Source organism: Hyperoodon ampullatus, assembly GCF_949752795.1.
Source record: "Hyperoodon ampullatus genome assembly, chromosome: 1".
NCBI classification, from domain to species: Eukaryota; Metazoa; Chordata; class Mammalia; order Artiodactyla; family Ziphiidae; genus Hyperoodon; species Hyperoodon ampullatus.
Genome location: NC_136914.1, coordinates 224604848 through 224627595, shown reverse-complemented (window position 1 = coordinate 224627595; position 22748 = coordinate 224604848). Strand labels below are relative to the sequence as shown.

The 22748-nt window shown below is 46.4% G+C and overlaps 1 protein-coding gene across 11 annotated transcripts in view; it reads right to left on the bottom strand.

Moving 5' to 3' along the window:
• DOCK1 (dedicator of cytokinesis 1) overlaps positions 1–22748 on the bottom strand; it is a gene marked incomplete at both ends in the record, with an annotated part of 536109 nt that overhangs the window by 344117 nt on the left and 169244 nt on the right. For all 11 annotated transcript variants that reach the window (XM_079700789.1, XM_079700792.1, XM_079700795.1 and 8 more), the window contains one exon: positions 2278–2348. In XM_079700789.1, coding sequence (XP_079556915.1) covers positions 2278–2348 — 71 coding nt within the window. The remainder of the gene's footprint in view (positions 1–2277; positions 2349–22748) is intronic.

Below are 22748 nucleotides of genomic sequence, written 5' to 3'. Positions count from 1 at the left end.
TCCTGAAAACGTTAAACACAGTTACCATACGATCCAGCATTTCAACTTCTAGGTATATACCCAAAGGAAATGAAAATATTTATCCACACAAGACCCTGTATGTGAATCATAGCAATGTTATTCATAACACTTGAAAAGTGGAAAAAACCCAGATGTCCATCAACTGATGAATGGATAAACATAATGCAGTAGTCCACACAATTCACCCATAAAAGGGAATGAAATCCTGACATTAATAGACCTTGAAAACATTATGCTAAGTGAAAAGAAGCTACTCACAAAAGGTCACGTATATTATACGATTCCATTTATAGGAGATGCCCAGGAAAGGTAAATCTATGCACACAGTAAGTAGGTGAGTAGTTGCCCAGAGCTGGGGTAGGAGTGGGCAATGACTCTTACTGGGCACAAGGAATCTTATTGGGGTGACAAAACTGTTCTAACAGTAGATGATGGTGATGGGCTAGAAGTCTCCTCGCTGATGTGGGAAAACAAGATGTCTTCAGCACGGGAGTCGACTGTAAAATAAAAAATGTAATGCTGAATTCTTTTAGGCGTGTATGTACGTGTGTGTTAGTGTGTGTGCACACACGCTTGCACACAAAAGATAACTAGAAAGATCCAGATCCTCGTGGAATTAACTTTGAGTTATTCTCCTCTGTGATCTCTTCTGTTTCATCAAAACATGACTCAGTTTTCTAAACAGGGAAAAATACATCCATGATTTTCAATGTCAGTTTTTAAAAAATCAGTAGGTAAGGTGTTGAAGAGGAACCCACGCCCGCAGAAAGAGTCAAGGGCCCAAGAGCAGATGGGACTGGTCCTGGGGAAAGGAGTCTTCCGTGGATCTCCAAGCACAAGGCACAAGCACCCGCTGTGAACATGGACGTCACCCCTCTAGTGAGCAAAGGCCTGGTCCCCATGCCCCAGGAGGACAGGCCCACAGTATGGCCATGGCCCACCCAACTGCAGCTCCCCCCTCGTCCTCTGTTTCTCCAGACCTGAGGCTCTCAAACAGCAGCATTCACTGAAAGTGTCTGGAGGCATCATTAAAACCAAATAGTTGGGCCCCACCCCAATTTCTAATTCAGAAGATCTGGGAAGGAACCCAAGATTCAGCAAATTCCCAGGGGCTGCTGATATTGCCGTTGTCTGGACCACTGCCTGAGAGCCAGGCTGCAGGCACAGAGCACACGGAGACCCAGGAGGGCAGACCTGTTGCCCATGGGCCCATCTGTGCCTCCTTTTCTCATTTAGAACCTGCTAAACTATAACCAGTATTGTCAGTGCCTGGGAGCAAAAATAAATGTGTCCATGTGGGACATTAAATCCTCAGGCACATCAGACACGTGATGGTTCGTGGGAAGAGCAGCTTCCCAAAGGCCCCTCAACCTTCACTTCCAGGGCATGAGTGACCCATGGTGGACATAAAGTACAGAAGGGTGACCGTTTTTCATTCCGTTTAACCAGCCGAGGGACAGATGGCCCTTTACTAATATTCAGGTGGACTTTTCTGGCTGGTCAAGTGGTGCCACCACCTGCAGGTAAGTTTATTGTGTCAAATGTTAAAACCCAAACAAGGGGCAGACAAGGGCTGTGCTGTGATGTCTGGGGTCACAGAGGCCGTGCACCCACTTGCTCAAGATACCTCTTTTCCAAATGCAGTGACATCTGCACAGTAGACAACTGAGACTGAGCTTGGATGGTGACGGTGGCAAAATCGGAAGGTGAAAGGAAGGATTCGGTCCCCAGCCTGACTCCTCCATCTGAAAGCCAGTGTCCAGCTTGCCCAGTTTGGTTTGGTTTGGTTTTCGTTTTAGTATCACCTGAGCTGACAACTTGCGGCTCCTGTCTGAGGCTCACAGCCCTTGGGCAGGAGCCCCCAGAGAGAATCTGTATGGTAATGAGGTGGAGGAGGTGAGACACCAATATTAAAGCTCCCGAGTCAAAACGTTTAGGTGCTGAAACCCAAACCGAAGAACCACTTATGGAATCTTAAACTCTAAAAGATGCAAAATGCCCAATTTGTATTATGTATGCATGAGGCTATAAATAACCTTCTAAAGAAAATATTGTGACTGTTGATAGATGACACCTTTTCCACATAAAGACATAATGAGCAAAGTGTCACAGACACCATCACTAGAACATGTTCCAGAAAGATCCAGGGCACTGAACTATGTGGACATGAGACAACCCAAGCATCCCGTGAACTAACGCCCTCAAAAGGAGGCCAAGCGTGGCACACGGAAGCCTTCGCCTTGGGTGCTTCCTTACCTGAGCTCTTTGGGATCAAATACCAGTTTCACATCGTTGACAATGGCTGGCAAGTATTTCAGCGCTGCACCCTGCAAACCAAGAACAAAGAAGAATGCTGAGCCTAAGGCAGTTGGCAAATGTTCATATGAAGTTGTAATTACTTTGAAAAACCACACACATACCAAGAAGACAAAGATCACTTTCTGGATGAGAAGCTGATGGTTAAACACAGAGGGGAGAAAATAGAGCCTCTGATCCACAAACAGTGGAGATGTGTTAACATGGATATCCTGACACATAATAAAAGGGATATTAGCAGAAGCCAACATTCAATGCTTGCTCACGAATGCCTATACTGTGCTAAGCTTTTCTGTGATTTTCCCCTTTACCCTAAGGAAATCCTAGCAAATGAAGACCTGTGCCCCCAGAAGAATCCTCCACCAACAAATTCACTGCAGCGCTACCACATTCAACAATTAGAATGACTGCCTTTGTTCCACTCCAGAAATGACTGCCTGTACATCTAGGTCCCTGAACTTGGAATCACTTTCTTCTTTAGTAACTTTAACTCCTATATTCACATTATGTATCTTCTAGAAAACCCACACTTTCAGAAAATTAGAGTGATGGTAATAATGATAGATCCTAATACATGCTCTGCCGCTGTGCTAGACCCGTGTATATTTTATCTTTAATTCCAACAGACCTCCTACAGGGAGTTAGCTGTGCAGGAAGGGAAGGAAACTGACACTGGAGATGTTAATTACTTTGCCCCTGATCACACAGCTAGGACTGAACTGAGCTACAATTAAAATTCAGTTTGCTGGGAAGCCAGAGCCTCAGCCCACCCTCATCTATATGCGATTGGGAAAAGGTCCTGGATTTTAAATGTTCTGACCCTGGCTGGGACGCCCCCCGCTGCCTCTGCCTCTAAGTGACTCCTTCTACAGGGGGGGGGGGGTGTCCCCCTTCCTGAATGAAATGGAGGAAATAATACTCATGTCAAATACCTCCAGGGGCTGCAATAAACCTCAAAATCTAATTGAAAAGAGAACTGGATAACACTTTGAACACTGGAAAATGCCACACCTATTACCTAAACTGCTGTTAGCATTGTTTTCCAAAAGCAAGTAGGCAGAAACCCACCTTAAATGGATTATCCTGAATATATATGGTCAACTGATTTGCAACAAGGGACAAAGGTGCCCCCTCGTCCAAATAAAATTCCTTCCATACCTCACACCCTATATAAAAATTCACTTTAAATGGATCATAGATCTTATATTCTTAAAACTATAAAACGTCTAGAAGAAGATACTTGTGACTTTGGGCTAAGCAAAGATTTCTTTCATATGATACCAAAAGCAAAATCTGTAAAAGAAAACAATTTGATCAATTGTACATCGTCAAAATGAAGAATTTCTGCTCTTCAAAAGAACTTCTGCTGAGACAACAAAAGACGAGCCACACACGGGGAGAAAATAATTGCAAATCAAGTAAAGGCACAAGTGAAGTGAAGCTGTTTGCCAGGATTTGGAGCCAGTCCACCTCCAAGCCCCTCAAGCCTTAACGCGCCACAGTCAAGATGATCAAGGACAGGTAAGCCAAGTTTACCTCTAAATCTGCACTACAGAATTAGTGGTGTTCTTCCCCAGGTGTTAACCCTGTCCCTCAATGCCGGCCAGATCAAGGAATTCCAACTCTCTGCTTTGAGATGCAACTTTTGAAAAGAACCTTAAATAGAAACAATTTCATTCTGGCTTCCAAAGTTCTGCTTCAAATACCTTAGAGTTGCTTTGAATAAATAAAAAATATTTACTGCGACGTTTATAATAAGCGTTTGTGGGTTTCCCTGGTGGTGCAGTGGTTGAGAGTCTGCCTGCCGATGCAGGGGACACGGGTTCATGCCCCGGTCCGGGAAGATCCCACATGCCGCGGAGGGGCTGGGCCCACGAGCCATGGCCGCTGAGCCTGCGTGTCCGCAGCCTGTGCTCCGCAACGGGAGAGGCCACAACGGTGAGAGGCCTACGTACCGCAAAAAAAATAATAATAATAATAAGCGTTTGCACAGCTGACGGCTCCGGCCAGAAAGTGTCTTGTCTAGTTTGTGAGGGCCCCGCGGGCGAGGATGCATCAGCATAACGCGTTTTATCCTGTACCCCACGAAGCACCATCTGCCTGGAGCAGCGTGATAAATACCATCTTACAAGGACAAACAGCGGCAAACAAGACAGGCCCTCGTGGCCCACCCTCTGCTCGCTGCCCGGGGGCCGCCGGGCGCTGCGTTAACCAGGCTCCTGAGGGCTCCCCGACCCGAGGTCAGGCGACACCCACAGAGGGAGGGCTGTACCCGCGGAGGATCCCCAAATGCTGGTTAACAGGGAACACTGCCTCACCGACCCAGATCCTGGGGACGTCACGTTTTACAGTTCATGAGGGTCACAGAGAACAGACAGCAACCTGCCCAGGTCAGTCCTGGACAGCATAACAAGGACAGACAGACGGAATGAAGTGAAGACGAGGGGGTGCCCCCGCACCCCACTTCCAGCTCTGTTCTCTCCGTTCTCCGGAGGTCGTGGGCTCCTTTCCACCCTCCGCCTTCCCCCAGTGACCGTCTCAGCCTCTCTTCCTTCTCCTCCATCCCAGGATCCCACCCCCTTTCTGCTCAGCTCACCTCCTGCATCAGGGAAAAACCAAAACCATCAGAACAGGCTGGGCAGTTCTGCCCACCACTCAAGCCTCCCGGATGCCCGGCCTCTGCCTGTCCCTCCAGGCAGAGGGAGGGAGCACCTGCCTCCACCAGGTGTGGGGGGGATCCTGGCCCCTGGGCACGGCCCCTGCCCCACCGTCTGATCGAGCACCTCCTGCATTTTCCTCCACACTCCAGCCCACGCCAGCCTCTCCCCTTGAAAGCACCCAGAGCCCCAGGCTCCCCGCCGCCCACCCCAGCACAGACAGCTCCCAAGCTGTGCACTCACCCCGGTGTCCACTGACCAGCACACTCCCCCGACCTCCTCCCCGCCCTCTGCAGCCTGACTCAGCCGCCATCAAGTCTCCGTTCCTGCCAAGGCCACAGCGACTCCAGGCCTTTGCTTAGGTGACCTTCCCATGACGCTGCTGTGACCCCTCATCTCCCGGGGCATCCACAGCCGTCACTGCCAGGGCGACCACCTTCCTCTGTCCCCTGCCCCTCCCTTAAAGGTGGGTGTCCTTGCAGTCCTGTTCTAGACTTTTCTCCCCCCTCTCCATACCCCTCAGGAAGCCCCCTTCGGCCAGCTTCAGACGCCTAATGCCTGTCTCCCAGGTCACCTCTCTCCTGAGCTTCACACTCACACACCCGGCGGCCACTGGGCTCGTGGCTGCCCCACAGATGCTGCAAACTCCCCCTGCCTTAGAGGAGGCCCTACCTTACACCCCGGTGCTCCAGGCTCAGGGCGCTGCACCCGGGAGCCCCCAGGTCACATGCTCAGGATGCTCCGTCTTCGGCACAGCCCACTTCTGACCAATCACAGAGCCCGGTGGATCCTCACTATTGCACACCCCCTGCCTCTACCGCCTTCTCCATTTCTATAGTGTCCACCAGCTGGCCCACGCCTCTTGTGTCTCCCTCTGGCAGGAAGGCACCACCTCCTAAGGGACCTCTCGCCTCTGCTCTGACCTCCTCAAGGTCACATCCCATGAGCAGCCAGAGTAGCTTTCCTAAGATGCAAATCTAACTGAGATACTTGGGTGGCAACACCCTGCTCCTGGGATACAGGCCTGACCACCCAGCATCCTCAGAGGCCCGGGCCCCACCTCCCCCGTGTCCCAGTCAGGGGCCTCCACCTCCACCTGCAGGACCCCTTCCAACAATGTGGAGCCTCTTCCAGTCTCCCCCGTGCTCCGGACCCCTCTGTCAGCTCCGAGGCTGTGCCCATGCTGTTCCCTCCTCCTGGGTCACTGTTCCCCCCACTCCTGCCCCTGGTCCTAAACACGCAGAGGTAACCTCGTGACTCCTCAGGCCTTAGCTTACCCATCGTTTTCCTCAAGACACACGGATTCCAGGTCAGCCATCTAGAAATATTACCGCGCTGGGCCGTGTGTCTGTAGCCCCCCGACGAGGGTCTCACGGCTGTGGCCCAGCCAAGGACCCTAGACACAGTGCAGCCTCCATGACTCCCTGACCCACAGAGCTTTGCCCAAAAGCACCTCTTTAACCTCAAGAGACTCTGCACCTCTTTGCTTTGCACCCACAGAAATCGGCCTCGTCAGCTGAGAAACCCAACTGTATCCCCTCCAGGATGACGAGCAGCCAGAAGAGGCCGAGGGCACCCTGAGGTCCCCCCGGTGCAGCCCAGGCCTCCTGAAAAAGCACAGGCCAACCCCCACTCTCGTTAAGGGCGCAGCCAGCTTTGCCCATTTCTAACATTGGCTATTGGATGAGACACTTGAGTGTTTTGGTTTCCGCTCGCGCTTGCAGAAAAAGGCCCCCGTTTCCTCCGTGGACTCAGGAGGCTTCACTGAATTCAGGTCTCTTTCAAGGGCAGGGGCTACTGCTTCGAGAGCTTCTCAAAATGTGCAGCGCGGGCCAGACAAGGCGGGGCTCCTGCTCAGTGATGGACAGCGCTGGGTCGAATCTCACCTGCAGAAGACGCCTCCAGAAACAGAAGGCCCGAACGCAGACGAGGGACGATAGACGGCATGACACCCAGGAGTGGGTGCCCCCCCGCGACCGGACAAGGACCCAGGCTCCGGGCCAGGCTGCCGCCTCCGCCACCTACTATGTGAACTCAGGAAGGGAGCCTTTCCTCTGGGTGCCTCTCAGTGGGAAAGGATGGAGGTTAGTAGCGGTGAATGGGGCGGCCTCCGGCGGCAGTCGGGAGAATGGAAGGGTGCTGTGGAGGTGATGTGACACCCCCAACTCATCAGTGGTGCTCACGGACGGTGCTCACCCCTCGTTGTGGCGGCAGGAGAGTGTGTGGATGTGTGCAGATGTGAACACACACACCTTCTTCAACGTGCAAAACTCTCCATTCAGTGAAAACTTCCATTTATAAAGTCCTGATTAAAGTGGTAAGTAGTGAGTAGAATCATTTGCCAAACCTCAGAGATAGTCGGGTAACGGGAATGGAGGGCATTGGAGACGTCTCTTTTTCTCTTGTTGTTTTCTATTACTTTTTGTAAACCAGTTATTTATTTACACAAAACCTTGCTCAGAACATGCCAGCCTCTTCTGAATGGTAGAGGAGAGGCCAGGATGCCCGCATGGCATGTCAGCAGCCACCAGGGTGCCTCCCAGGCCTTGGCTAGGTTCCCGGTAGGCAGTGGGCGGGGCACGCATCGGTTCACTGGGCGAGTGAGGTGGGGAGGAGGTGAGGCCTGTGGGATGTGCCCCAGAGACAGGGCTCAGCTTGGAGTGGGAGCTCCTTGCCACCCGTCCCGGGGCTGTGAGCTGGGGCCACATAACCTGTGTGAACACACCCACCGGACAGGGCCTAGCCAGGAACAGAGACCAGCACAACAGACGAATGTAAACGAATTCAATGTTTGAGCTTTGTTTATCTGTCTCCCGTGTTTTAAGTCATAATTGAACTTATCAAATCAGTGTTTGCTTTTTAAGAAAGTTATTCTTTCACAGTTGACTTTAAATTTACCTAAATTAACAAAACGGCAACTTAAGTCCAGGCTGGCACTTCTCTTTGAACGTGGAAAAGCTTTCATCTGTCCACATGAGGATGGACGGGTCCAACTCTAAAGGCCTTTGGGCCTCAAATATGTGTGCAATGACCCACTGACATGCTGAGAACACGCACTTCAGTCCCCCACACACTCAGGCACGTGAAGGATTCAGGTACAACTGAAACTACCACCGAAAACAATAGGGCTCCCTGCCATTGAGCACTGATTGAAAGGCAGCAATCCACAGAAAGATACAAGAAACAAAATCAGGGGCCAGTGGTAAAGCTATTTCTACTAATATTAAAAGACAGGCAAGTTGCTGAGTGGTCCTCTTAATACTGGGTTCATCACTTAACATCCAGGCAATCAGGAGCTCATGGTATCCATAGAGTTACCATATGATCCTGCAATCCCACTCCTGGGCATATATCCAGATAAAAATATAACTTGAAAAGATACATGCACCCAATGTTCATAGCAGCACTATTTACAATAGCCAAGACACGGAAGCAACCTAAATGTCCATCGTCAGATGAATGCGTAAGGAAGATGCGTGATATATATATACAATGGGATATTACTCAGCCATAAGAAAGAATGAAATAATGCCATTTGCAGCAACATGGATGGACCTAGAGATTATCATACTAAGTGAAGTAAGTCAGACAAACAAAGGCAAATATCATATGATACCACTTACATGCGGAATCTTAAAAAAATGATACAAAAGAATGTATTCACAAAACAGAAATAGACTCACAGAGAAAACAAACTTATAGTTGCCAAAGGGGATGGGGTGGGGGGGAATAAGTTACGAGTCTTCGCTTAACAGGTACACACTACTATATATAAAATAGGTAAACAATAAGGACCGGGCTTCCCTGGTGGTGCAGTGGTTAAGAATCTGCCTGCCAATATAGGGGACACGGGTTCGAGCCCTGGTCCAGGAAGATCTCACATACCGCAGACCAACTAAGCCCGTGCGCCACAACTACTGAGCCTGCGCTCTACAGCCCATGAGCCACAACTACTGAAGCCCGCACACCTACAGCCCGAGCTCCGCAACAAGAGAAGCCACCGCAATGAGAAGCCCGTGCACCACAACGAAGAGTAACCCCCGCTCGCTGCAACTAGAGAAAGCCGTGCGCAAAAACAAAGACCCAATGTAGCCAAAAATAAACAATTAATTAATTAATTAATTTTAAAAAACAATAAGGACCTACTGTATAGCACAGAGAACTATACTCAATACCTTGTAATAACCTATAATGGAAAAGAATCTGAAAAAAATATATATATGTGTGTGTGTATGTGTATAACTGAATCACTTTGCTGTACACTTGAATCTAACACAACATTGTAAATTAATTATACTTCATTTTAGAAAAAGAGAGAAACATCTCTGAAGAGGGCAATAATAAAGTAGGATTTAAAGGTTAAAACAAAAAGAACTCATGGTATCACAACTCTGAGGAAGGGAAGTGGGGTCAGAACTGAATCAAATGGACAAAAAACACATTGAAACCAAAGTTCTAGAGGGAAAGAAATGAAACGCATAAAAGAATTATGAAATGGCAGAAAATTCCAAAAGTTTTCTAATTGCTGAAATAGTTCAGGTTAAAGAAATTAAATAAATTGTATACTCTTCTCTAAGCAAATTTAATTGTCATGCATCTCATGAGAATGCCAACTTAACCCAAACTGTAAAACAAAACAAAACATGCACTTTCCATCTAGTCTTGGTTTAATGTTGTAAGTATCTCTCTGGATAAAAATATTACTACTGATGATGATTAATAGACACTATTTTAGGGTAAAGTTCAGGCTACATTTTTCAGCATAATTAGTTTAATTAAATCCATTAGCATATCTTTATATAAGATTACAAGAGCTATCTGTGATACAAAATAAGTGCTTCTTGAATAATGTATGAAGCAATTATTAATTTACATATTTCTACAGAAAACACATATTAAAATGATTCCATTTGGAGGTTTTGAGCTAAAATATATATGGTCCACAAATTCTCCTTTCAGACTTGGCTCAGGAGAACCAGAGCATCCTGATACAGGAACATGTAGCAAGAACAGTTCAGCCAATAGGTGCCCCTGGACCAGAGCTTGTGTCTTTCATGGGGCACGAAAGAAATGGAGCAGATGGATGGACATGAAGGTTTCATGCAGTTAAAATGGAAACACACGGCACTTTGGATAGATTCACGGATGAGCCACACTGTTCTCTGACACAGAAGGATCCAGAACAAAAGAAAGATAATGACAGTGACTGCTTCTGCTCCTTACACCCTATTCAATCAAGACTACCTACATCTTCTGTATCTTAAATCTAAAATTACCTCTTCTCTTTATACCAAGCTCCCTTGAAGCAGATTCTGGTCTTCAACATAACATTCCCCATCTCTACCACCAACGTTCTGGTTCATTCAATCCCGAGTGTCAAGTGAGCAGCTGGAGGAAATCACTCCTCTGAGTAGTTTTATGTATAAATATCACAAAATCCAAATGAAAAAAGGTAGTGAGAAAAGTACAAACTTACTAAGATTAAGATTCTTCAGTGAGGACTTCTCTGGTGGCACAGTGGTTAAGAATCCACCTGCCAATGCAGGGGACACAGGTTCGAGCCCTGGTCTGGGGAGATCCCACATGCCATGGAGCAACTAAGCCCATGCACCACAACTACTGAGCCTGTGCTCTAGAGCCCACAAACAACAACTACTGAAGCCTGCGGGCCTAGAGCCTGTGCTCCACAAGTGAAGCCACTACAATGAGAAGCCCGCACACTGCAACAAAGAGTAGCCCCTGCTCGCCACAACTAGAGAAAGCCTGCACGCAGCAATGAAGATCCAGCGCAGCCATAAATAAATAAATAAATAAATAAATAAATAAGATTCTTCAGTGAATCCACTGCAAGCTCCTACCCTTAAAAATCAATTTGTGGGCTTCCCTGGTGGCACAGTGGTTGAGAGTCCGCCTGCCGATGCAGGGGACATGGGTTCATGCCCCGGTCCGGGAAGATCCCACATGCCGCGGAGCTGCTGGGCCCATGAGCCATGGCCGCTGAGCCTGCGCGTCCGGAGCCTGTGCTCCGCAACAGGAGAGGCCGCAACAGGAAGAGGCCCGCGTACCGCAAAAAAAAAATATATATATATCAATTTGTAGTGGCCAACAATCATGAAATGATGGTGAACATCACTAACCATTAATGCAAATTAGCCTCAATGAGCTGTCACCTCACACCCATCAAGAAAGCTACCATCAAAAACAGAACAACAGGGACTTCCCTGGTGGTGCAGCGGTTAAGAAGCTGCCTGCCAATGTGGGAGACATGGGTTCGAGCCCTAGTCTGGGAAGATCCCAAATGCTGTGGAGCAACTAAGCACGTGTGCCACAACTACTGAGCCTGCGCTCTAGAGCCCGCAAGCCACAACTACTGAGCCCACGTAGTGCAACTACTGAAGCCCACAAGCCTAGAGCCCATGCTCCGCAACAAGAGAAGCCACCGCAATGAGAAGCCCACGCACAGGAGTGAAGACCCAACGCAGCCATAAAATTAATAAATTAATAAATAAATTTATTTTTTAAAAAAACATACAGAACAACAGAAAATAGCGGGTGTGGGCAAAGAAACTGAAACCTCTGTGCACCGTTGATGGGAATGTTAATGGTACAGCCACTGAGGAAAACAGTATGGAGGCTCCTCAAAAAATTAAAAATAGAACTACCATATGACCCAGCCATCCCACTTCTGGGTATTTATTCAAAAGAAATGGAAGCAGGATATAGAAGATACATTTACACACTCCTATTCACTGCAGCATTGTAAGCTACTTCCAAGAGGTGCAAGCAATGCAAATGTCCATCAACAGATGAATGAATAAAGAAAATGTGGTCAATAGGAGCTTCAAGATGGCGGAGCTGTAAGACACGGAGATCACCTTCGTCCCCCCAAATACATCAAAAATACATCTACATGTGGAACAACTCCTACAGAACACCTACTGAACACTGGCAGAAGACCTCAGACCCCCCAAAAGGCAAGAAACTCCCCACGTACCTGGGTAGGGCAAAAGAAAAAGGAAAAAACAGAGACAAAAGAATAGGGATGGGACCTGCACCAGTGGGAGGGAGCCGTGAAGGAGGAAATGTTTCCGCACACTAGGAGCCCCTTCGCAGGCGGAGACTGCGGGTGGCGGAGGGGGAGAGCTTCGGAGCCGCAGAGGAGACCACAGCCACAGGGGTACGGAGGGCAAAGCAGAGAGATTCCCACACAGAGGATCGGTGCCGACCAGCACTCACCAGCCCGAGAGGCTTGTCTGCTCGGCCGCCGGGGCGGGTGGGGCTGGGAGCTGAGGCTCGGGTTTCGGTCGGAGCGCAGGGACAGAACTGGCGGGAAGAGAGCCTGAAGGGGTTAGTGCGCCACGGCTGGCCGAGAGGGAGTCCGGGGAAAAGTCTGGAGCTGCCGAAGAGATGAGAGACTTTTTCTTGCCTCTTTGTTTCCTGGTGCGCGAGGAGAGGGGATTCAGAGCGCCGCTTAAAGCTCCAGAGACGGGCGCGGGCCGCGGCTGAAAGCGTGGACCCCAGAGACGGGCGTGGGACGCTAAGGCCGCTGCTGCCGCCGCCAAGAAGCCTGTGTGCGAGCACAGGTCACTGTCCACACCGCCCCTCCCGGGAGCCTGTGCAGCCCGCCACTGCCAGGGTCCCGGGATCCAGGGACAACTTCCCGCGGGAGAGCGCACAGCACGCCTCGGGCAAGTGCAACAGCACACCGGCCTCTGACGCCGCAGGCTCGCCCCGCACTCCATGCTCCTCCCTCCCCCAGGCCTGAGTGAGCCACAGCCTCCGAATCAGCGGCTCCTTTAACCTCGTCCTGTCTGAGCAAAGAACAGATGCCCTCCAGCGACCTACACGCAGAGGCGGGGCCAAATCCAAAGCTGAACCCCGGAGCTGTGCGAACATAGAAGAGAAAGGGAAATCTCTCCGTGCAGCCTCAAGAGCAGCGGATTAAATCTCCACAATCATCCTGATGTACCCTGCATCTGTGGAACACCTGAACAGACTGTGAATCATCCCAAATTGAGGAGGTGGACTTTTGGAGCAAGGATATATATTTTTTTTCCCTTTTGCTCTTTTTGTGAGTGTGTATGTGTATGATTTTTGTCTGTACAGCTTTGCTTTTTACCAGTTGACCTAGGGTTCTGTCTGTCCTTTTTCTTTTTATTTAAAAAAAATATTTTTGTTAATTATTTTTTATTTTAATAACGTTACTTTATTTTATTCTATTTTATCTTCTTCTTTCTTTTTTCTCTCCCTTTTATTCTGAGCCGTGTGGAGGACAGGCTCTAGGTGCTCCAGCCAGGTGCCAGGGCTGTGCCACTGAGGTGGGAGAGCCAAGTTCAGGACACTGGTCCACAAGAGACCTCCCAGCTCCATGTAATATCAAATGGCGAAAATTTCCCAGAGATCTTCATCTCAACGCCAAAACCCAGCTCCACTCAATGACCAGCAAGCTACAGTGCAGGATACCCCATGCCAAACAACTAGCAACACAGGAATACAACCCCATCCATTAGCATAGAGGCTGCCTAAAATCATAATAAGGCCACAGACACCCCAAAACGCACCACCAGACATGGACCTACCCACCAGAAAGACAAGATACAGCCTCATCCACCAGAACACAGGCACCAGTCCCCTCCACCAGGAACCCTACACAACCCACTGAACCAACCTTAGCCATTGGGGACAGACACCAAAAACAACGGAAACTACGAACATGCAGCCTGCAAAAAGGAGACACCAAACACAGTAAGTTAAGCAAAATGAGAAGACAGAGAAACACACAGCAGATGAAGGAGCAAGCCAAAAACCCATGAGACCTAACAAATGAAGAGGAAATAGGCAGTCTACCTGAAAAAGAATTCAGAATAATGATAGTAAACATGATTCAAAATCTTGGAAATAGAATGGAGAAAATACAAAAAATGTTTAACAAGGAACTAGAAGAACTAAAGAGCAAACAAACAGTGATGAACAACATAATAAATGAAATTTAAAATTCTCTAGAAGGGATCAACAGCAGAATAACTGACGCAGAAGAACGGATAAGTGACCTGGAAGATAAAATAGTGGAGATAACTACTGAAGAGCAGAATAAGAAAAAAGAATGAAAAGAATTGAGGACAGTCTCAGAGACCTCTGGGACAACATTAAACGCACCAACATTCGAACTATAGGGGTCCAAGGAGAAGAAGAGAAAAAGAAAGGGGCTGAAAAAATATTTGAAGTGATTATAGTTGAAAACTTCACTAATATGGGAAAGGAAATAGTTAATCAAGTCCAGGAAGAACAGAGATCCCCATACAGGATAAAGCCAAGGAGAAACATGCCAAGCCACATATTAATCAAACTATCAAAAATTAAATACAAAGAACAAATATTAAAATCAGCAAGGGAAAAACAACAAATAACACATAAGGGAATCCCCAAAAGGTTAACAGCTGATCTTTCAGCAGAAACTCTGCAAGCCAGAAGGGAATGGAAGGACATATTTAAAGTGATGAAGGAGAAAAGCCTACAACCAAGATTACACTACCCAGCAAGGATCTCATTCAGATTTGATGGAGAAATTAAAACCTTTACAGACGAGCAAAAGCTAAGAGAATTCAGCACCACCAAACCAGCTTTACAACAAATGCTAAAGGAACTTCTCTAGGCAGGAAACACAAGAGAAGGAAAAGACCTACAATAATAAACCCAAAACAATTAAGAAAATGGTAATAGGAACATACATATCGATAATTACCTTAAATGTAACTGGATTAAATGCTCCAACCAAAAGACATAGACTGGCTGAATGGATACAAAAACAAGACCCATATATATGCTGTCTACAAGAGACCCACTTCAGACCTAGGGACACATACAGACTGAAAGTGAGGGGATGAAAAAACATATTCCATGCAAATGGAAATCGAAAGCTGGAGTAGCAATTCTCATATCAGACAAAATAGACTTTAAAACAAAGACTATTACAAGAGACAAAGAAGGACACTACATAACAATCAAGGAATCAATACAAGAAGCAGATATAACAATTGTAAATATTTATGCACCCAACATAGGAGCACCTCAATACATAAGGCAAACACTAACAGCCATAAAATGGGAAATTGACAGTAACAGAATCATAGTAGAGGACTTTAACACCCCACTTTCACCAATGGACAGATCATCCAAAATGAAAATAAATAAGGAAATACAAGCTTTAAATGATACATTGAACAAGATGGACTTAATTGATATCTATAGGACATTCCATCCAAAACAACAGAATACACATTCTTCTCAAGTGCTCATGGAACATTCTCCAGGACAGATCATATCTTGGGTCACAAATCAAACCTTGGTAAATTTAAGAAAATTGAAATCCTATCAAGTAACTTTTCCGACCACAATGCTATGAGATTAGATATCCATTACAGGAAAAAATCTGTAAGAAACACAAACACATGGAGGCTAAACAACACACTACTTAATAACCAAGAGATGACTGAGGAAATCAAAGTGGAAATCAAAAAATACCTAGAAAAACATGACAATGAAAACAGAATGACCCAAAACCTATGGGATGCAGCAAAAGCAGTTCTAAGAGGGAAGTTTATAGCTATACAAGCCTACCTTAAGAAACAAGAAACATCTCAAATAAACAACCTAACCTTACACCTAAAGCAATTAGAAAAAGAAGAACAAAAAAGCCCCAAAGTTAGCAGAAGGAAAGAAATCATAAAGATCAGATCAGAAATAAATGAAAAAGAAATGAAGGAAACGATAGCAAAGATCAATAAAACTAAAAGCTGGTTCTTTGAGAACATAAGCAAAATTGATAAACCATTAGCCAGACTTATCAAGAAAAAAGGGGAGAAGACTCAAATTAATAGAATTATAAATAAAAAAGGACGAGTAACAACTGACACTGCAGAAATACAAAGGATCATGAGAGATTACTACAAGCAACTCTATGCCAATAAAATGGACAACCTGGGAGAAATGGACAAATTCTTAGAAATGCACAACCTTCCGAGACTGAAACAGGAAGAAATAGAAAATATGAACAGACCAATCACAAGCACTGAAATTGAAACTGTGATTAAAAATCTTCCAACAAACAAAAGCCCCGGACCAGATGGCTTCACAGGTGAATTCTATCAAACATTTAGTGAAGAGCTAATACCTATCCTTCTCAAACTCTTCCAAAATATAGCAGAGGGAGGAGCACTCCCAAACTCATTCTACGAGGCCACCCTCACTCTGATACAAAAGCAGACAAAGATGTCACAAAAATAGAAAACTACAGGCCAATATCACTGATGAACATAGATGTAAAAATCCTCAACAAAATGCTAGCAAACAGAATCCAACAGCACATTAAAAGCATCATGCACTATGATCAAGTGGGATTTATCCCAGGAATGAAAGGATACTTCAATATATGCAAATCAATCAACGTGATACACCATGTTAACAAACTGAAGGAGAAAAACCATATGATCATCTCAACCAATGCAGAGAAAGCTTTTGACAAAATTCAACACCCATTTATGATAAAAACCCTCCAGAAAGTAGGCATAGAGGGAACCTTCCTCAACACAATAAAGGTGTTGTATGACAAACCCACAGCCAACATCGTCTTCAATGGTGAAAAACTGAAACCATTTCCACTAAGATCAGGAACAAGACAAGGTTGCCCACTCTCACCACTATTATTCAACATAGTTTTGGAAGTTTTAGCCACAGCAATCAGAGAAGAAAAAGAAATAAAAGGAATACAAATTGGAAAAGAAGAAGTAAAGCTGTCACTGTTTGCAGATGCCATGATACTATACATAGAGGATCCTAAAGGTGCTACCAGAAAACTACTAGAGCTAATCAAGGAATTTGGTAAAGCAGCAGGATACAGAATTAAAGCACAGAAATCTCTTGCATTCCTATACACTAATGATGAAAAATCATTAAGATTTTTCTTAATGATTAGAAATTAAGAAAACACTCACTTTTACCATTGCAACAAAAAGAATAAAATATCTAGGAATAAACCTACCTAAGGAGACAAAAGACCTGTATGCAGAAAATTATAAGACACTGATGAAAGAAATTAAGATGATACAAATAGATGGAGACATATACCATGTTCTTGGATTGGAAGAATCAACATTGTAAAAATGACTCTACTACCCAAAGCAATCTACAGATTCAATGCAATCCCTATCAAACTACCACTGGCATTTTTCACAGAACTAGAACAAAAACTTTCACAATTTGTATGGAAACACAAAAGACCCCGAACAGCCAAAGCAATCTTGAGAAAGAAAAACGGAGCTGGAGTAATCAGGTTCCCTGACTTCAGACTATACTACAAAGCTACAGTAATCAAGACAGTATGTTACTGGCACAAAAACAGAAATATAGATCAATGGAACAGGATAGAAAGCCCAGAGATAAACCCACGCACATATAGTCATCTTATCTTTGATAAAGGAGGCAGGAATGTACAGTGGAGAAAAGACAGCCTCTTTAATAAGTGGTGCTGGGAAAACTGGACAGCTGCATGTAAAAGAATGAAATTAGAACACACCCTAACACCATACACAAAAATAAACTCAAAATGGATTAAAGACCTAAATGTAAGGCCAGACACTATCAAACTCTTAGAGGAAAACATAGGCAGAACACTCTATGACATAAATCACAGCACAATCTTTGTTTGACCCACCTCCTAGAATAATGGAAATAAAAACAAAAATAAACAAATGGGACCTAATGAAACTTAAAAGCTTTTGCACAGCAAAGGAAACCGTAAACAAGATGAAAAGACAACCCTCAGAATGGGAGAAAATATTTGCAAATGAAGCAACTGACAAAGGATTAATCTCCAAAACATACAAGCAACTCATGCAGCTCAATATCAAAAAAACAAACAACCCAATCCAAAAATGGGCAGAAGACCTAAATAGACATTTCTCCAAAGAAGATATACAGATTGCCAACAAACACAGGCAGGAATGCTCAACATCATTAATCATTAGAGAAATGCAAATCAAAACTACAATGAGATATCATCTCACACCGGTCAGAATGGCCATCATAAAAAAATCTACAAACAATAAATGCTGGAAAGGGTGTAGAGAAAAGGGAACCCTCTTGCACTGTTGGTGGGAATGTAAATTGATACAGCCACTATGGAGAACAGTATGGAGGTTCCTTAAAACACTAAAAATAGGGGGACTTCCCTGGTGGTGCAGGGGTTGGGAATCCGCCTGCCAATGCAGGGGACACGGGTTCAAGCCCTCGTTTGGGAAGATCCCACATGCCGTGGAGCAACTAAGCCCGCGTGCCACAACTACTGAGCCTGTTCTCTAGAGCCCGTGAGCCACAACTACTGAGCCCATGTGCCTAGAGCCCGTGCTCTGCAGCAAGAGAAGCCACGGCAATGAGAAGCCCACGCACTGCAACAAAAGAGTAGACCCCACTCGCCGCAACTAGAGAAAGCCCACGCACAGCAAAGAAGACCCAATGCAGCCAAAAATAAATATATAAAATAAATAAACTTATAGAAAAGAAATAAAAACTAAATATAGAACTACCATATGACCCAGCAATCCCACTACCAGGCATATACCCTGAGAAAACCATAATTCAAAAACAGTCATGTACCACAATGTTCATTGCAGCTCTATTTCCAGTAGCCAGGACATGGAAGCAACCTAAGTGTCCACAGACAGATGAATGGATAAAGAAGATGTGGCACATATACACAATGGAATATTACTCAGCCATAAAAAGAAATGAAATTGAGTTATTTGTAGTGAGGTGGATGGACCTAGAGTCTGTCACACAGAGTGAAGTAAGTCAGAAAGAGAAAAACAAACACCATATGCTAACACATACATATGGAATCTAGAAAAAAAATCGTTCTGATAAACCTAGGGGCAGGACAGGAATAAAGATGCAGATGTAGAGAATGGACTTGAGGACACGTGGAGGGAGAAGGGTAAGCTGGGACAAAGTGAGAGAGTGGCATGGACATATATACACTACCAAATGTAAAACAGATAGCTAGTGGGAAGTAGCCACATAGCACAGGGAGATCAACTAGGTGCTCTGTGACCACCTAGAAGGGTGGGATAGGGAGGGTGGGGGGGAGATGCAAGAAGGAGGAGATATGGGGATGTATGTATACGTATAACTGATTCACTTTGGTATAAAGCAGAAACTAACACACCATTGTAAAGCAATTATACTCCAATAAAGATGCTAAAAAGGGCTTCCCTGGTGGCGCAGTGGTTGAGAGTCCGCCTGCCGATGCAGGGGACACGGGTTCGTGCCCCGGTCCGGGAAGATCCCACATGCCGCGGAGAGGATGGGCCCGTGAGCCATGGCCGCTGAGCCTGCGCGTCCGGAGCCTGTGCTCCGCAACGGGAGAGGCCACAGTAGTGAGAGGCCCGCGTAACGCAAAAAAAAAAAAAAAAAAAAAAAAAAAAAAAAAAAAAGATGCTAAAAAAAAAGTAGATAAACAGTTGTTATGCCTCCCTTGGAGAATATCAACAATGGGGGAAAGGTCTCGCTGTTTCTCACGGGAGGGCCGTCATTTTCTTTGGGCAGGACAGCTTTTACCACCTCTCTGACCCCTGCCCATTAAATGCGCGTAACCCCCTGCACATAACACACACACACAGAGTCACTGTCACAATCAAATGATGTCCCTGACATTCCCAAACAGCCCCTGGCTAAGAACCACCAGGTTAGACCAGAGCTTCCCCTTCTGTGTCACGAATGGGTCCCCAGCGGGCAGAAGCCCCCAGCCCTTGGGTCAGCGTGGCCAGACCCAGGCCTCTGGATCGATGGGCGAGTCCCCTCTGGCCACGAGCAGCTGTGCCGCACAAGGATGTGCCCGTGTACGGGAACGGTGGGGACGCGCGGGCTCAGGTGTGGCTCTGCTCTCCCTCGTTTAGCTCCTCTCAGTGGTTAAGACTCACTCTTGGAACAAGCTCCTGCACCTGTTTCATCCTGGTTCTCCGATGCTGGGCACATGGGACACCAGAAGGGAGTTCGCTCAAGGACGGAATGAACTATAGGACAAGGGGCCAGGGGAGCCGCCATGACTCAGGAAATGAGGCCAGGCTGAGATGCTCCGCAGAGCACAGGGGCCCTGCAGAGTTGGCTCTACGTAGCAGGACCACAGTGCAAAACGCACAAGGCGGGCTTCCGTGGTGGCGCAGTGGTTGAGAGTCCGCCTGCCGATGCAGGGGACGCGGGTTCGTGCCCCAGTCCGGGAAGATCCCACATGCCGCGGAGCGGCTGGGCCCGTGAGCCACAACTACTGAGCCTGCGTGTCCGGAGCCTGTGCTCCGCAACGGGAGAGGCCACGGCAGTGAGAGGCCCGCGTACAGCAAAAAGAAAAATAAAACGTACAAGGCAAGAGACAGAGAAGGGGACGAATTAGCACATTCAAGAACAAAACGTTCTTCTCTGGAGCCACTGTGCTCTCCCTAGCCTTCTAAAATCCATTTGCTAAGAACTAAGTCATGCAAAATAGAAGTATTACCGTAATGTCGGCAGGAACAAATTTGAATTAAATTATGAACTTTTTTTTTTTTACTTTTTATTGGCACAGCCGTGTAGCCAGGAGGCCCAGTGAGAAGGGGACGATCCTTTAGAACAGGCCTCCACAGCCTCCAAATTGGCGAAAATTAGTTACCTGTCTAGACAGCTTCCGGGAGGCAAAGCGTGCCTTCCAAATGATGGCGATTTTCTAAAACACACTTGAAATCCCAAAGTCGACAGATGAGAAAATGGTCCGTTCAAAGCATGTTAAGGGGCTGCATTTCAGTGAAGCAGTTTTGAAAACAGCGACGGAAGGAAACAACACGGCACACTTGTGTTTTACTCATGGGCTGAATAATCTCCCAAACCGCAGCCTTTGAGGAACAGAAATGGGTGGACGAAGGAGCTCCAGCAGACAAGGGAGGACGGAAGATGCAGGAGGGAGGCTGGTCCCCTCCACCCTCCCAGCACCTGCCGCTGCCCGCCCGCCCCAGCCCGCCCGACCCCCCCTCAGGAAAACCATTAGAGATGACGCTCAAGGGTGTGGAGACACTCAACAGGCAGCTGTAGCCAAACCGGGTGAAGAAAAGGCCCCGCAAGAGAGTAAACAGTGAAAACAAACAGGGCCCAACACTCGGACCCAGGCTCTCCCTCCCACTCCTACCCCAACCCCAAGCCCTGTGCACACTGGCTGCCCTGCACCCAATGCAAAAAACAGCCCATTGTGGGTGGAACTGTGCCCCCCCACCGCAAACTATGTTCCACTTCTAACCCCTGGGACCCATGAAAGTAAACTGATTTGGACATAGGGACTTTGCAGATGAAATCATATTAAGATGTGGGCACACTAGAAAGGGTGGGCCTTAAATCCAATGCCTGTGCCTCTGCTTTGTTTATTTACTCATTTATTGTGATTTACTTATATGTATTTATTTTCACTGAAGTATAGTTGACTAACAATATCATTAGTTTCAGGTGTATAATATGGTGATTCGATAATTTTATATATTATGAAATGATCACCCTGGTAAGTCTGGTTACCGTCTGTCACTATACAAAGTTATTGCAATATTATGGATTATATTCTCTAGGCTGTACATTACATCCCTGTGACTGACTTAATTTGTAACTGGAAGTTTGGACCTCTTCATCACCTTCACCTATTGCCATCTCCCTACAGGTCCCTCCACTCTCGTGATCACCAATGTGTTCTCTGTATCTATGAGTTTGTTTCTGTTTTGTTATATCTGTTTATTTGTTTTGTTTTTTAGATTCCACATGTAAGTGAAATCACACTGTATTTGTCTTTCTCTGACTCATTTCACTTAATACCCTCTAGGCTATCCATATTGTCACAAATAGCAAGATTTCATGTTTTATGGCTAACATTCCTGTGCGCGTGTGTGTGTGTGTGTGTGTGTGTATACACACAACATCTTCTTTATCCACTCATCTATCAATGGGCGTTTAGGTTGCATCCAAGAGAGGGGGCTGTGCACAGGGGCACAGGCAGGGGAAAAGGCAGAGGCTGGGTGGAAAATGAACACGCAAGCCAAGGAAAGCCAAGGACTGCCAGCAGCCACCACAAGCTGGAGGAGACAAAGAAAGAGAGAAAGATGCTCCCCCAGCACCTTCAGAGAGAACATGGCCCTGCAGACACCTCCAGAACCACGAGAGAACAAACTTCTGTTGCTTTAAGCCATCCAGATTGTGTTCCTTTCTCAAAGCAGCCCCGGGAAACTAACGCACTTCCCAACCCAAGACCAAAAGGAAAGGCTTCTCCCACTACCTGTAGTGAAAGACGAAAGTTTACTTTTATTTTCAGTCCGTTTCCAACCAATAGCTTTGTAAAATAAAATTAAAATGATTTTCTAGTAACTGGAAATGCCACTTGGGTCACATAGCTGTGTCAAATTACTGTATAAGTTCCTAAGCGTTTACTGTCAATGCTTGTGCTGATCTCACTAGGGAGAAGTAATAAACACCCGTGCACAGGCAAGGGTCTGAGACCACCCACTTTCAGTGACACTAAGAGCAGCATGTCCAAGTCCCCTGGGGGTGGGGATATGCCTTGGTCAGGGATGACGGAGCCGGGGTTAGAGTTCCACCTTTCCAGGTTCAAATCCCGACACCTTCTTCCACACCCTCCTCTCCAGCACATCAACATTACTGCTGTAGTCACTCCAGGGTTGTCGCGCCAGCCCTGCCCAGGAG